Source organism: Folsomia candida, unplaced genomic scaffold, assembly GCF_002217175.1.
Source record: "Folsomia candida strain VU population unplaced genomic scaffold, ASM221717v1 Fcan01_Sc001, whole genome shotgun sequence".
NCBI classification, from domain to species: Eukaryota; Metazoa; Arthropoda; class Collembola; order Entomobryomorpha; family Isotomidae; genus Folsomia; species Folsomia candida.
This window is the reverse complement of record NW_019091193.1, coordinates 16,532,214-16,545,664: the sequence shown is the minus strand read 5'-3', so window position 1 is coordinate 16,545,664 and position 13,451 is coordinate 16,532,214. Positions and strand designations below refer to the sequence as shown.

At 35.3% G+C, this 13,451-nt stretch overlaps 1 protein-coding gene across 2 annotated transcripts in view; it reads left to right on the top strand.

Annotated features, from left to right (window-relative positions):
* The window catches only part of LOC110843175 (bromodomain-containing protein DDB_G0270170), an 85,842-nt gene that overhangs the window by 31,918 nt on the left and 40,473 nt on the right, over positions 1-13,451 (top strand). For both annotated transcript variants that reach the window (XM_035846169.1, XM_035846168.1), the window contains exons 7-9: positions 2,701-2,763; positions 3,025-3,084; positions 8,607-8,855. In XM_035846169.1, the coding sequence (XP_035702062.1) occupies positions 2,701-2,763; positions 3,025-3,084; positions 8,607-8,855 (372 nt within the window). The remainder of the gene's footprint in view (positions 1-2,700; positions 2,764-3,024; positions 3,085-8,606; positions 8,856-13,451) is intronic.

The window sequence follows — 13,451 nt, the reverse complement described above, 5'->3', positions numbered from 1 at the left end:
ATCTGTAAGCGACAATTCTTTCAATAAGGAGAAAAAATCATGTATAATCTTGATTTGCTTTTCATTATCTCCATTTATGCTTACGAATTGTTTAAAATGTTGTCAGATTTGTCTTTATTAACGCACTTGCGAGTGCATTTTAACATTTTCAAATGGAGACACGAATCCCCACCTTTGAAATCGAGTCAAAGGATCCGACAAGCCTGCCCTTCAGAAAATTAAATCGTGTCATTTATCTGTACTTCTCTTCTTGTCATTTCCTTCTTTATAAAACGGATTTAATTTTTTATTCCTTTGGCCACTCGTCGGATTCAAACCAGTCCGACTCTTGTATCACTCGCACTTTTGCTTGCATGCTCATTATTATTATAATATGTGGTGCATGGCCTACTGGCTGCCCAGATTAATACATTCTTGGGCTGCAAATCGAGTTCTCGAACAGCTATCATAAGTGCTGGAAGTTGTCTATAACAACACAGCACCAGATGCACTTCAGAATTGAGATCAAATCGTCAAGTAGTGTAAATACATATGTAAATTTTAAGTAACTCGTAATAGGTGACTCTTATAATAAAAAGTACGTTATTGTGCAGGCGAGTCTTAAATGAACACTCTTTGGTTTCAACTCGGAATAATTTAAGATTTGTTCCCAATAACATCGATCTTATCGCCTTGTTTGATTGTCAGTCTGCCTTAAATGAGTTTTAATCTTTGCTGTGTTCGGATTGCAAACTGGGTAGGAATTTATTTAATAATAAATTATAATCATGCATTTGAGATCTCCATCGTGCATCGTGGCAAGGAAATCCAAGGCAAACTCGACCATCTTCATCTTTTGATTTGATGGTTTTAAATGATGGACAGCTTATTTCGACCCACTCCAGCCAGCAGCCTTGCCCCTTCGCTCCTATTCATATTCAAATTTCAAATCACTTGTAATGCGTAATCCTATGTTGAATATTTAGCTAGAATTGGAGCTGCACATGTATAACGATGGTGTAGGATAGTCTACTTGTGTATAAATGCTGTAATACAAGTTTCTTCCTTGACTATTTTTTCTACTGACAATGGACACGTGGGTTTTCTTATTGATTAAGTTTTTGTCATACGAGTTTCCGATTAATTCAATCGGTTCATATTCATGTAGTAAATCATTTTTTATGCGGTGTCGATCTTGGCATCGTACACGTGTACCAATGTATGTGTACGTACATACAGATGTACTTGCGTTCGTGTTGCGGTTAGCAAATTTGTGTGCTAGCTGGTAGCTGTTATTCGGATCAAATGACTGAAAAAATTCAGAGTATTTTATCTACCTAACGATTTATATTTTATTTCCATATTGAATATTTGTTCATATTAATTGATATTTCGAGTATATAGTTTTTTTACGCATTTTGTTCATAATTTGGCCTTTAGTACATAGGCTCTGTCTGAACTGGCATTTTTCGTCCTTAAGATCAATGAATATTTCCGTATGCTTAATAGCGGATGACATTAACCACAAAAGGAGAAGGAGGGAGCAAGTTTGCATCTTAGTTATGATTTGAATGTGGCTTACAATCATCATGGAAGTCCTAGCAGACCAACCCAAATTTTAATCTCAAAGTCGTAAGATTATGCAGCTGTAATGAAGCGTGTTTGATGAAACAAGTGCAAGTATTAGTGGATGTCTTTATAATTCCGGTTGTCAGATCAATTGAGCAACAGCAGCTACGCGATATTTGAGGTCGATCGAGAAGAGCCATTGATTAATTGGAGTATGTACTTGGTACTCCCACATAAATTTTGCATCCAGTGTTCGATTGGCGTGAACCGTTGCGCTGATCAGTAAGGTCGATAACGTTCAACGTCATTTGCATAGGAGCAAAATGCACTCGAGGGAAAGTTTGTGTATATCAAGGTGGTCCACAGTCAAGGACAATTAGGGCTTCTTCCTGAATGTACATATTTACATAAACATGATGCGTATGAGATCATGATGTACCTTAAATAGAGGTGACTGCAGTATGCATCACTAATTACTCATCTTTTTGCACTAACAATAAAACTAATGGCTAAAGTGAAATTATGAGGTGAATATGGTTTACTAAAGGGTTGAGAGTTTATGAGTTTCATATGTTGAGGTATTTTAAGTTCTGCATACATGATAGATTTACAATACGGGTAGTAAGTAGCGGCAGCTATTTTATGCGAACCGTCTGTAAGTCCGTCTATGCTGCCTGAATAACGCAACATTTTGAAGGGTTATTTCTGGATATAAACAGGAGCAAGGTCTCTGCACTTGGGGGGTTGCTTTGGAGATGAATTCGAAGCTACAACAGGTTGTGTCAGTTTATTCGATTTTCAAAAAAAATAAAAAATCCGGAGTTGGAGAATTCGCAAAATTTACCCTCTATATTTTTACGTTGTCAATAGTTACAAATTAAAAACATAGGGTAAATTTTGCGAATTCTCCAACTCCGGATTTTTTATTTTTTTTTGAAAATTGAATAAACTGACACAACCTGTTGTAGCTTCGAATTCATCTCCAAAGCAACCCCCCAAGTGCAGAGACCTTGAAACAGGAGTTAGAATAATGCCTTCATGTGTGAGTCAAACTGTGTCAAATTATATAAGGATTACTCTATACATACATAAATAATTTCGAAAATTTTAATTACTTACCACTCAAACGTTTCCACTATTTGTTTCTTACAGTGCTCGAAAAAAGGGTCAAGGAAAACCAGAAAACTGAGCCTACTTCTCCGCCAAGAGCAAAAGGTAATTCAAAAGGTCAAAACACTTAATGCTTCCCTCTGATACCCTTAAAATATCAAATCAATTTGTGTGTAGTCACTTTGAATCATAATTTTTGTGAATAATTCTAGATTAAAATTACGTTGTTGTGTATTACATATTTTCAGATTAATAGTCAGATTTGTCAATTTTATAATCTATTTGCTAAGTAATACACGCCTAGGTTCAAATTCAGATTTTTACGCATTGCAGATCTAATACTTTTAGGTTCAATTTTTATTGCAGTGAGAAAGAACATCGCGTCAAACAAGCGAGACCCAGCCTCCCCGACAATAGTGAAAATTGGTAAGATTTGTTTTATAGTTCTTCAAATTCGTCATCCAGTCACACGAAGTGGAAATGACTCATGATAATTTTGCATGAACGTGCTTGTGCATCATCGTGTTTGTGACTAACTTGGGTTTGTGCTGGACGAAAGGTATTAAACATGGTCTAAAATTCCAAGCATGTAAAAGTCATGGTCGGAAGACTTCCCTTTACGAATTAAAATGCAAAAAATATCTCACAGGGAACAGGGAACACCTAGTTTTTGGGTGTCATAAAAATATTCCTCAAGATTTGCATATACTTAAAATTTTGATGTTCTGTAATATAATATTTAGCAAACAATGGGATTGTTACATGTCGAAATAATTTAGTCGGTTTTTTGCTTTGACAAATAGTGTGTACTTTTGCTCTTCTTTTCCTATTCTTTGTTTGTCCACAAGCACAATTGGTGGTTTGAAAAATAAAAATATTAGGGCAGTCTCTTAAGTTTTTGAGGAATGTGCAAGTGAGGTACGCGAACAATTACTTGAACCTGAACTAAGATTTTTTTGCCAAGATTGTGTTGGCTGTTGTCTCATGTGTATACACTCAGAAAATTTGCATTTAAGCAGGATGAGAAACGAGCCTGGAAAAATGACAACGCAGGAAAACCTTTTACGATTTAAGCTTTTGCTTGTAAATAATAATAGGAGGAGGAGACGGAGGGGAGGTAAATTTACCACCAGAATAACACCGCGATAAAAATGTTTTATTGCTTTGCGAAGTGAAATTGAATCAAAAGGATGCAAAAGGCATGTGAAATTCCGCTTTAAAGATGGAACAAGTGACTTGCGCTTTGCAAATTCTGTTGAGTCGTCGTCTACATAAATAAATCTAACTTACAAAGCAAGACTGCGTTTATTGGGTGGTTTTTAACTGCTTGGAATTTCGTTCTCATTCACAAACATTTTCAGGGGGAGGAAATGCAATTCTCCACTCCGATGCTTATACATATATTCAAATATTTATTTACAAACAACCCCACATTAAGGGAATCAATTTTTACATAAACATTTTAAATTTGTCATTTATTACAATAGTGCACTATCTGTAAAGGCACATGTTTTTTTAGTACATGTGGGCCTTTTTGTATGACTTTTTTTTAATTTTTAAGCAAATGTACCAGAAGCATTGTTAGCAAAACTCATAAACTGATACAATTTGTACTTGATGTTGATAAAAGCAATTTCTATTCATGCTACCCATTGCACCACCAAGGCCACCAAAAGGTGAATTAATTTTGTATAATGTCGCTCTGAGATTTAGTCATAAGTGACGCATCGAGAATGAAACAACTCGAGACAGGCAGATGGAATCCTTTATTTGTGGAAAAATCATTTATTTTGTATCTTTCAGCGACTATCCAGCTTTAAGTCAATCCAAGCTTTAATCAAGTAATACACAGTTTTAATCTAGAAGTTGATGAAATGAATTCAACTTCTATATACATGTATTTCATGGAATAGTATCCATATTTCAATATTTACTAATATTCGTAAACATGATAGATAACGGTAATTGTGGTGTACTCGGTGTACAAATTTATGTTAGGTAACGTTTCAATAATTTGTCTTGCTTTTCAGTAATGATAAAAATGATTATGTCCAAATCAGCCAGTTTCTTGAAGATGCCTTGAATAAGAGAAAATAGACTGTTTATTTCTGAGTTTGACAGAATGTTGCAAGTTCAACGAGCTGATAACGACAATTTGATTCAACGAGTATGTAGGATGCTTCCATTTAATCGATTACTGTCTATTTTTCTATCTCAGTACCCTTCCAGCAAACTGTCTGTTTTGTGCAACTCACGGGGGCGTCTCAATTCAACTTTTTCAATTCCAAATAAGTCCTCTTCACTTTGCAAGTTTTAATTACCTTTCAGTGCAATTCAGTTTGGGCCGAGACTAATTTACATGCATTTTGCTCAGAAGGAAAAAGAGGCACAGAATGAAATAAAGGGAAGAAATGGGCTGGCTCAATTAAAAATTCCATTCCTCCTTTATCAGCAAATAAAACAATTTCGAGTGACAATACAACTTTGCTTGACTTTGTCGACTGTACTGTGTTTGGAGGGCACAATGATTTTGGAGGTGTAATGCAACATCTGTGAAGTTGCAATGTCATCATCAATTTCGTTGCATTCCTATTTACCTTTTCATGCATTTAGATAAGTATATAGACCAGTGAATACGGAACATTGTGCATTGTGTTGGCCAAACCATTCCAAAAGACAGCAATTTAAAATTACTGAATTCAACGAACTATTTACTATCCAAGTAAACAATTTCTCCTGCCCAAGAATAAGCTGTTCAGATATTGTGTCTTTGTTTCAAGTCGTTGTCACCTTACATAGGTTAGGCCCTGTCACCCAAATTCTGAGCCATGGGATTTCTAATTTGTGAATTGTTCCCCACATCTTGTTTTCTAAGCAGAAATACGTCGTGAAAGGTTATATAAAATTGTAGGATTTGTATAGTGGCATTATTTTCAAATGGGAGTGATAACTGTGATGAGGGTAAATTAACCTGAACAACGTATGCAGAAAATATTTATTTGGTGTATGCTTGGTTTCATTTCCCTATCAGAGCAGGCAATTTGGTGAATATCAAGAGCATTTTTGTACCATAATGATTGGAAGATTTTTACCAATTACTCAATAAGTAAACTAAATATTTTTTTTATCACAGATTTTCAGTAATCAGGTTTAAATTACGGATTAAAACACTTGGGTAAATTTTACATCCGCATCTTACAGTTTTAGTTTGTCTAGTCGTCGTCGTCATCGTCGTCTGTGACGTGTGTGATAATGGATGCGTTTGTTGAGAGAGAAGAAAGTTGTGTGACGGAAGGTGCCCAAAGGAGTTCTCAAATTTCGAGTATTTATTTTGAACTTTGAAAAATAAATACTCGAAGCATAATTGAAAAATGGGAGCGATTACTCTCCTCGCTCTGACATTTCATGAGCTTCATGTTGACAATGATAATTAGCATATACATTCCGCTGAAGACGGAAGAAAAGTAATGAGAAGTAGGCGGATGCCCGTAAGAGCTTTCTCATCTCGTGAGCTGTAAAAAATGAACGAATATCTTATTGACGTTTACAGATTAGTCCATGTGCATGTACATTAGCAACTATTCATTTTGTCCATAAATTATCCTTTTTTCCTCTTCTTCTGGTGTGCATGATGTGTTGCCTCGTTTCGTTTGTTTGCCTGAGTCTACAAAGAATCGAAAACTTTTGAGTGGTGGTGGTTACAGGGTTATAATAATCGTTCCGAAATGGATTATGATTGTTTACCCAGTGCAATAAGAAAAACGATTCTTCAATGCTCATCTGAGATTGCGATGGCTATCTTGCGCTCAAATGATATCTCAACCAAGCCAAACAAACTGTCTCTCTTATGGGAAAAATGGTGTTTGCATGTTTGTAAATATTACTTGGGCATTACAAGAAATTTTGCTATCCTGCACTAAAGCTGCATATGAGATGTCTTCTCTAACTCATTATAGCTATGGATAGATTTGAGTAATTCTCTGGCTTGTGAAAGGTTTCTCGTTATTTCCTATTGGAAAAACTTATTGGAGAGAACGGATTAAGTAAGATATAAAATTGAAAAGTGGTGTGATAATAATGACATGCAATTAAATAAAGTAATTTTATGATATAGAAATATAGACATATCATGTTTCGTCCATGGCTTCTTAATTCCTTATTTATATTTTATTTAAAGAAAAACAGTTTTTTAAGAACAAGGATAAACTACTGTATGAACGTTTGATATATGGACAGAATACAAGGATAAAGAAATAATAAGAACTGGCAACTCACACCCTTAGTCGGGGTATGAAGTGAATGGCAATTTAACGTAAAAAAAAGTCGAGTCGAAGATTACTGGAATTTTTTTTCAATCATTTTTGCCGTAGTAAAATCATAAAAGTTGAAAACTGCATTATTTGTCAAATCTGATACACCACGGCGACACTAGCGGCTGTTGACAGGCAAGAGCGTGTGGAATGTTGTGGTTATCATTTAACTTACCCACAACTCCATAAAATAATTTGCATAAAAGATTCCCTGTGTTGGAAAAGGATTGGGTTGAGTGATCGATCGATAGATTTTCAAGCATTACATTTCAATATGAAAAGATCGGTATCAATAACCTTCCTCTGGGAAAGTTCTCAAGAATTATCCGCAAACACCCGTACTTCAAATTGTTACATGTCATCATTTACTTTTTGGTATCACAAATGATTCAGTGCTGAAATTTGCCTTGGCATCATCTGCTTTTTCTTTAAGGATTGTCTATTGATAATGACATAACACAAAGTGCGCTATTGTGATGAAGTGGTATTGAACGAATTGGCAACGGATTTGAGGAGGAAATCCTTATATGTGGGTGGTGGGATGGATAAGTCAACTTTGTGGTCTTATCCATTTTAAGTTTTGTGGTCTAATCCCGTTTGATAGTCAAGTCCACTCTGCATCGTCACGTATTTTAGAGCTTTGAGTTGAACTTGACCGTTGTAATCACAGTTTTACCATCATGGTCCACATTAGACAGAAGCAAAGAGTAAGTGCATAAATATAAGGTGCAGTTACTCAAAAGAATGAGTGCCCACAACACAAGTTGATATGTCGTCCATCAATCATCATAAATCAAGCTTTATTGGATCAAAATCCACATTAAAATATGAGTAATTACATTAACTGATGTTCAAGTTGAAGTGACAAACAAGGGATTCAACACATGGATGGTTGGTTGGTTGAATGACGGAGTGGATGAACAAAGGATAAAATTTCTACCGCATTTTTGCTACCGGTTTCCTCCGTCTTCCTTTCTACTCGGCGGTTGTAAATTTTCATAAAAAATGATAAATACATGTGCAAAATATGTGCATGATAAATATCATACACAATATATACATATGCAATTGTTGGCCTTACACCGTGTAAATTAAGAGATTAAAATATATATTTTCGGAAGAATATAGGATCAAGGAAAATTTAAGACAATAGAAATATAATATTTGCCCAATATTTCCTTTCGTAAAATGTTCTGAAGCAAAGATTGTACGTAAAATTTATAGTTATTTCTTAGGATAAGGACCATACTATGGACTGCATGGCTTTCGCCAGATCGTATCATTATCAAGTATCGTATCGAAAAGTCATAAAAATTCTGAGGATTGTCACCGATTGTCACAAATTAAACTCTTCGTATAAAATAAGAAATTAATTTCGTCACGAGATTGACCATGAATGCATAACCTCCATGTATCTGATGATTCACGACACATGAATAAACTATTGTAAATCAGTAAATCAGTTTTGTCTTTTCACCCGAGTTCTGTTTTCTACGGTGGCTCCATTGACACTTGTAATTGTGACGATGCACAATCTAATGCTATACTTCACAGACATATTTCAAAATGGAGAAGAATAATATTGCCTAACGGAAGTATTTCGAAAATGTGACTAACCCATGGATTTTAAAATTTCAGATGAGTGGAGTCGACCCGAAGGAGTTACCACAAATTTCAATTCTGTAAAATTGCAAGTCCGTCAACATAATTCTTCATTGGTTTGCTCAGAGACAAAAGAAACCAATCCAGAGAGCAGTTCGGCGGCGGCGGCATCAGTTATCTGCCGAAAAGAAGGGAGTGATGGGGATAATAACGGAGATTTCGATGACTCTCAGAGTTCCCATAAAGGCAGAAATCTAGTTATTGCCTCACATTCTGCCCAACAAGGTAATCAAATGTTGGTTTATGAGTCTTTTTGATTATCTTTCTCGCTTGTCTAATAAAATGCTTCACTAGACTTTTCTGCCGTAGCTTGTCTGTCATCTTCCTATGGCCTCCTCGAACATTAATTAGTAAAAATGGATGAGGAAGAATTGAAGGGAAAATTTAACAGGGACATTAAATTCAATGGTTATTGACGATTTGATGGTTCGATGCGAATTTTATTTGTCATTTAATTGTTCGTAATGAATCGCAAGAATGTTATGATGTATGTAGACTCATATATTTTTAATTATTGGGCGGTCCTGCTCATGCCACTAATGTGCAGATTCACAGTCAATAGTCGTCGTTCAATTACAAACCTTTTATTGGCGATATTAAACCAGTTGCATATTCATATGTCCAGTTCTTCATCGTTATGTAACTGTGCTCTCTAGAAAAATGCTACCTAACAATAATGTTTAGTTATTGATACTGCTCATTATAAAACTGGCAATTTCTCTAAGTTAAATATGAGGTTTATTTGCAATAACGGCATAATATGGAAGAATTCAATGAACTTTCGCAAATTACGATTGTGTGTGTATTTTAGTGAATAATTGTATTGTAATTCATTCATGATCAGCTACTGTGTTGTATGACTATCAATTCACGCAAAATACATGTGTGAATGGGCTTCATCGGTTGGCTGAATTCAGTAAATTCACTTTTAAGTACATAGATAAACATTGGATATAAGTACATGTGTAAGCATTCAAGTTTCGGACAAGGATGTACCTCTTGCATACTAATAAATTATTAAGTTTGCAAAGATTTATCATACAGAATCATCGAATAAACGTGAATTTTGATACAGCAAATAAATGTACAATATGGCATATATATAGTTGCTTTAGATCTTTGTTCAACTTTCTCGTAATGTTTGATCGTTCTAAATTGAACGATTATTTTGAGATAACTTCCCCAACTGACTTTCCTTAAATAATACCAATCTCAATTTTCATAAAAGCCCTGTGCATATCTTTGCTAATATCCAACACTTAATAAAATAAATCAAACACTTGTCTAAATTTTACTTTAGTTTTCTACATGTAGTTTACACAAAGCACAGATTTGGTCCAAAATTTATAAGTAATATTTTTACTACAAATACTGTTTTTATAAAGTAGAGAAACATGAATCCGCCCGTATAGTCTATGATAAAATGACTTGAATTACACATTTAACCCTCAATTTCATTCACTGTTGAAAATTTAATTCAATCAATAACTTGGATCACGTCACTTTTTAAGCGCAGTGCTTATATAATTCAGACCAGGAGAATTAATGTGCCATCAAACTGCTTGACCTAGGAAGTACAAGTAGTGTCAATTTGTGAAAATATAATAAGAGACGTACCGAGTAATCACATTCCATTAATCAGGATAAGATCTCAAAGAAACAGATAAGAATGAGATAAATCTAGCAATACTAGAACAATTTTTAAGTTTGTGCATTGTAGTTGAGATGGAGGAGACAGCAGAAGCTAGCAATCTGTGCTTAAGCACAGTCTGATTTTTTTTTTACCTAAATAGGCAATTCATTATATATACATGCATATATTATTTTCATCAATTTTTAAGCAGGGAGAAGAGCACCAGTTGTATTTGTGAATTAACCCTGTCTCCCAAAAGTTAAACGAATACGAGTGGGCGATGATTTTGCTGAGAATCGTGACTTGTAGCCATTTGTAGCAGGGATAAATGGAGATGCATGAATAGATGGGAATGTGCAGTTCTCAACTATGAATTTTGGTGATTGGTTGTGCATCAGACAGGACGGTGAATCTGACCTACGCCGCCGCCGAGCACAATCACGGTTCACATATTTCTCTCGACTTCTTGATTGTGGACTACCTTTGACTCAAATAATGCTCCGATGTCCGATCATCTTTCATTGTCCCTGCGGTTTTTATGTTGACCCTGCTGGCTCTTGCAAACGATTCTTTTTACGACTCTCGCTCATACGATACGATACGTGTCGCTTCTTGACAAATTTTTGTACGCCAAAAGCCATCCAATTTATACATCGTTCATTAATTGCATGCGTCTACTTTTAATATGGCATATTTGAGAAAAATCGAGTAAGGTAATATCTCTGTCTTGAAAAATGAACTATCTCCTTTCAGTACAGTATTTCCGTGTCAGACTTGGAACTTCAATTATAAGAGCAAAATACTTGCAGCCAAAGAATAGCTATATTTTACCAATTTACCAATTTACACCTGTTAACTAATGTTTTGGTGAAAAACCGTATTGTCTTTTAAATGCAACCCGATTTTAAATAATCCATAGCCGGAAAAGTGAGATGGGCTGATGTGAAATTGCTGTGGGAAACTGGTTTTTGATCATTTTTATCGATTCAGAACCTGCTTTGTGAGCTGTATAATCGACAGTTTATTGTAAGATGTCAAAATGGTTTCTAAATTATAGTTTTGAGTAAGCAACCCACAGCTTTTAGGTAATTATTGTTCTAAATTGAGTATAAACCAAAAATTTGAAAACATGAAAACACGAACACAAAATCAAAGTTGATGTGGCTTAATTTATGTAAGAGCAATATCATCACAAACTTAAACGTGCAGGACTCGAATGATGTGCAAAAGGAATTTAGACTATTAGCTGAAATTTAATCTGGTCAAACAAAGCAATATCAGTATCCACCCATTTATGACGAGCAGGTGTAAAATTACCACGACGAATAATGCTCAACCTAAGTATGTATGCATCTCACTCAATCGACCGGATCTCTTCAATATTTTTTATACACTAGTGATTACAAAGTTATCCAAATTAATCCACAAATAAATTCCGCTGAAAAACCGTTGCGGGCGCCGGATCTCATGAATCAAACTTAATAAGAAATCTATTCAGTCGTCAAACAGGATAAGGCTGCAGAGTTGTCTGCAGTTGCATAGAGAGAGAACGGGATGAAACAGCAAGAAGCCCTCTCGGATAAAACAGTGCATACCAATGAGGCTTACAGATTGATCTCATGTTCCACACGGTTTAAAAAACGTGAATTAAAATTAATATTAAAAGTGTGTGGGATTGGGATGCTGAACATTATGGGATGAAATAATAGTGTTACTCTTGACTTAATGGACAGAAAGATGATTAATGGGCTTTTCAAGCGCGGATACTTATTCCTTTTCTGTAATAAATATTAAAATGTTTATTAAATGAGAAGGAATGGAATGCATCACCCACTGCTATAAACAACAACAACGCCACATCCTTGCGTGGTGCATCTCTGTCCCTCCTCTCCTTTTCTGGTTGTGCTTATGCACATAGTCAAGCCATTCTTAAAAAACTTGTTCCAAAAAATAAGATAACAACATCAAGGCGTAAGGTGCATATATATTTGTACGTGAAATACTTTCCGATGTGCGCACTATGTTGCTGAATTAGCGGAATGCATATCATCATGTGAACTTGAACCACAGCAATATGACAAGTTTCAGTAGAGTTAAACCCCAACTTCCTTTTTCTTAAGCCTGCTCAATCGTCCTTACAGCACGGATTATTCACATTTAATTTGGTGACTTGGAGGAAGCATTTCTTATCATTCCTCGTAAAATGTTCCTTTCATGTGTAAACACAATTTTTATTAGTTTTGTTAAAGTTGACTGAAATAAATGCTGAGGATCAGTGATTAGGTAGCGGACACTCATTTTGCCATGAATCCAAGAGGTGCAAGTAAAATCGCTTAATTCTCAAGTAAAAATATGACAGATCTTGCAACCAATTGCTCTTAAAATACCGAAATAAATAAATAAACGTTCAAAGGACATACACCTGAGACAACCTTTAATATGAAGCGGAAGCTTTTTATGACACTTAAAAAATACGGGATTAGAGAACAAATAAGCCATAAATTGGATATTTTATCCAGATTTCACAGGTATTTGTACGCAATCGAGAGATTCCTTGTGATACGCTGGTTTAAAAAAAGGTTGGTCAACCTTTGGAGACCTGGGAAGCAAAAAACACATCATTTAACGTAGCACAAAATGCTCATAGTTCTGGTCGTATGCAACAGCAGCAGATTTTGGAAGGTCGATCATCATTGATCGCAGCATGTGAACTAGTGTGAAGCCATGAAGTCTTGCTGGTAAATAAACCTTCAACTCTTGCGTAGGGCAAGATGAATAATATGTTTTTAGAGTGATATGACATTCCCATTAGGTTGTGAAACTAAACCGGATGTAATATATCTGTGAGCTGCAATTTTATAGTTTAGTTACCTACTGCCTTTTCTTCTCCTTTGCTGCGTATTAAATAAATGTGAAAAAGGAAGTGAAGAACTTCCCAGACTTTGTGGCTCTCATCGTCTATCCACCTCCTCCACGGATCAAGTGGAAAACTCTGACTGATTTTTCTCAAATATTTCATTAAGTGGAGATGAACCTCACCTTGGGAAGCGACACGACTGTGCTGTGAATAATTGAATGCACAAGAATGTATGTGGCAAAGGTATTCAACTTTTTCGTGTTTTTCACACAACATTTTCCATTTAATTTAATACATTTAACATAGGAAAGCTATTGTTAAAGATTTTGTA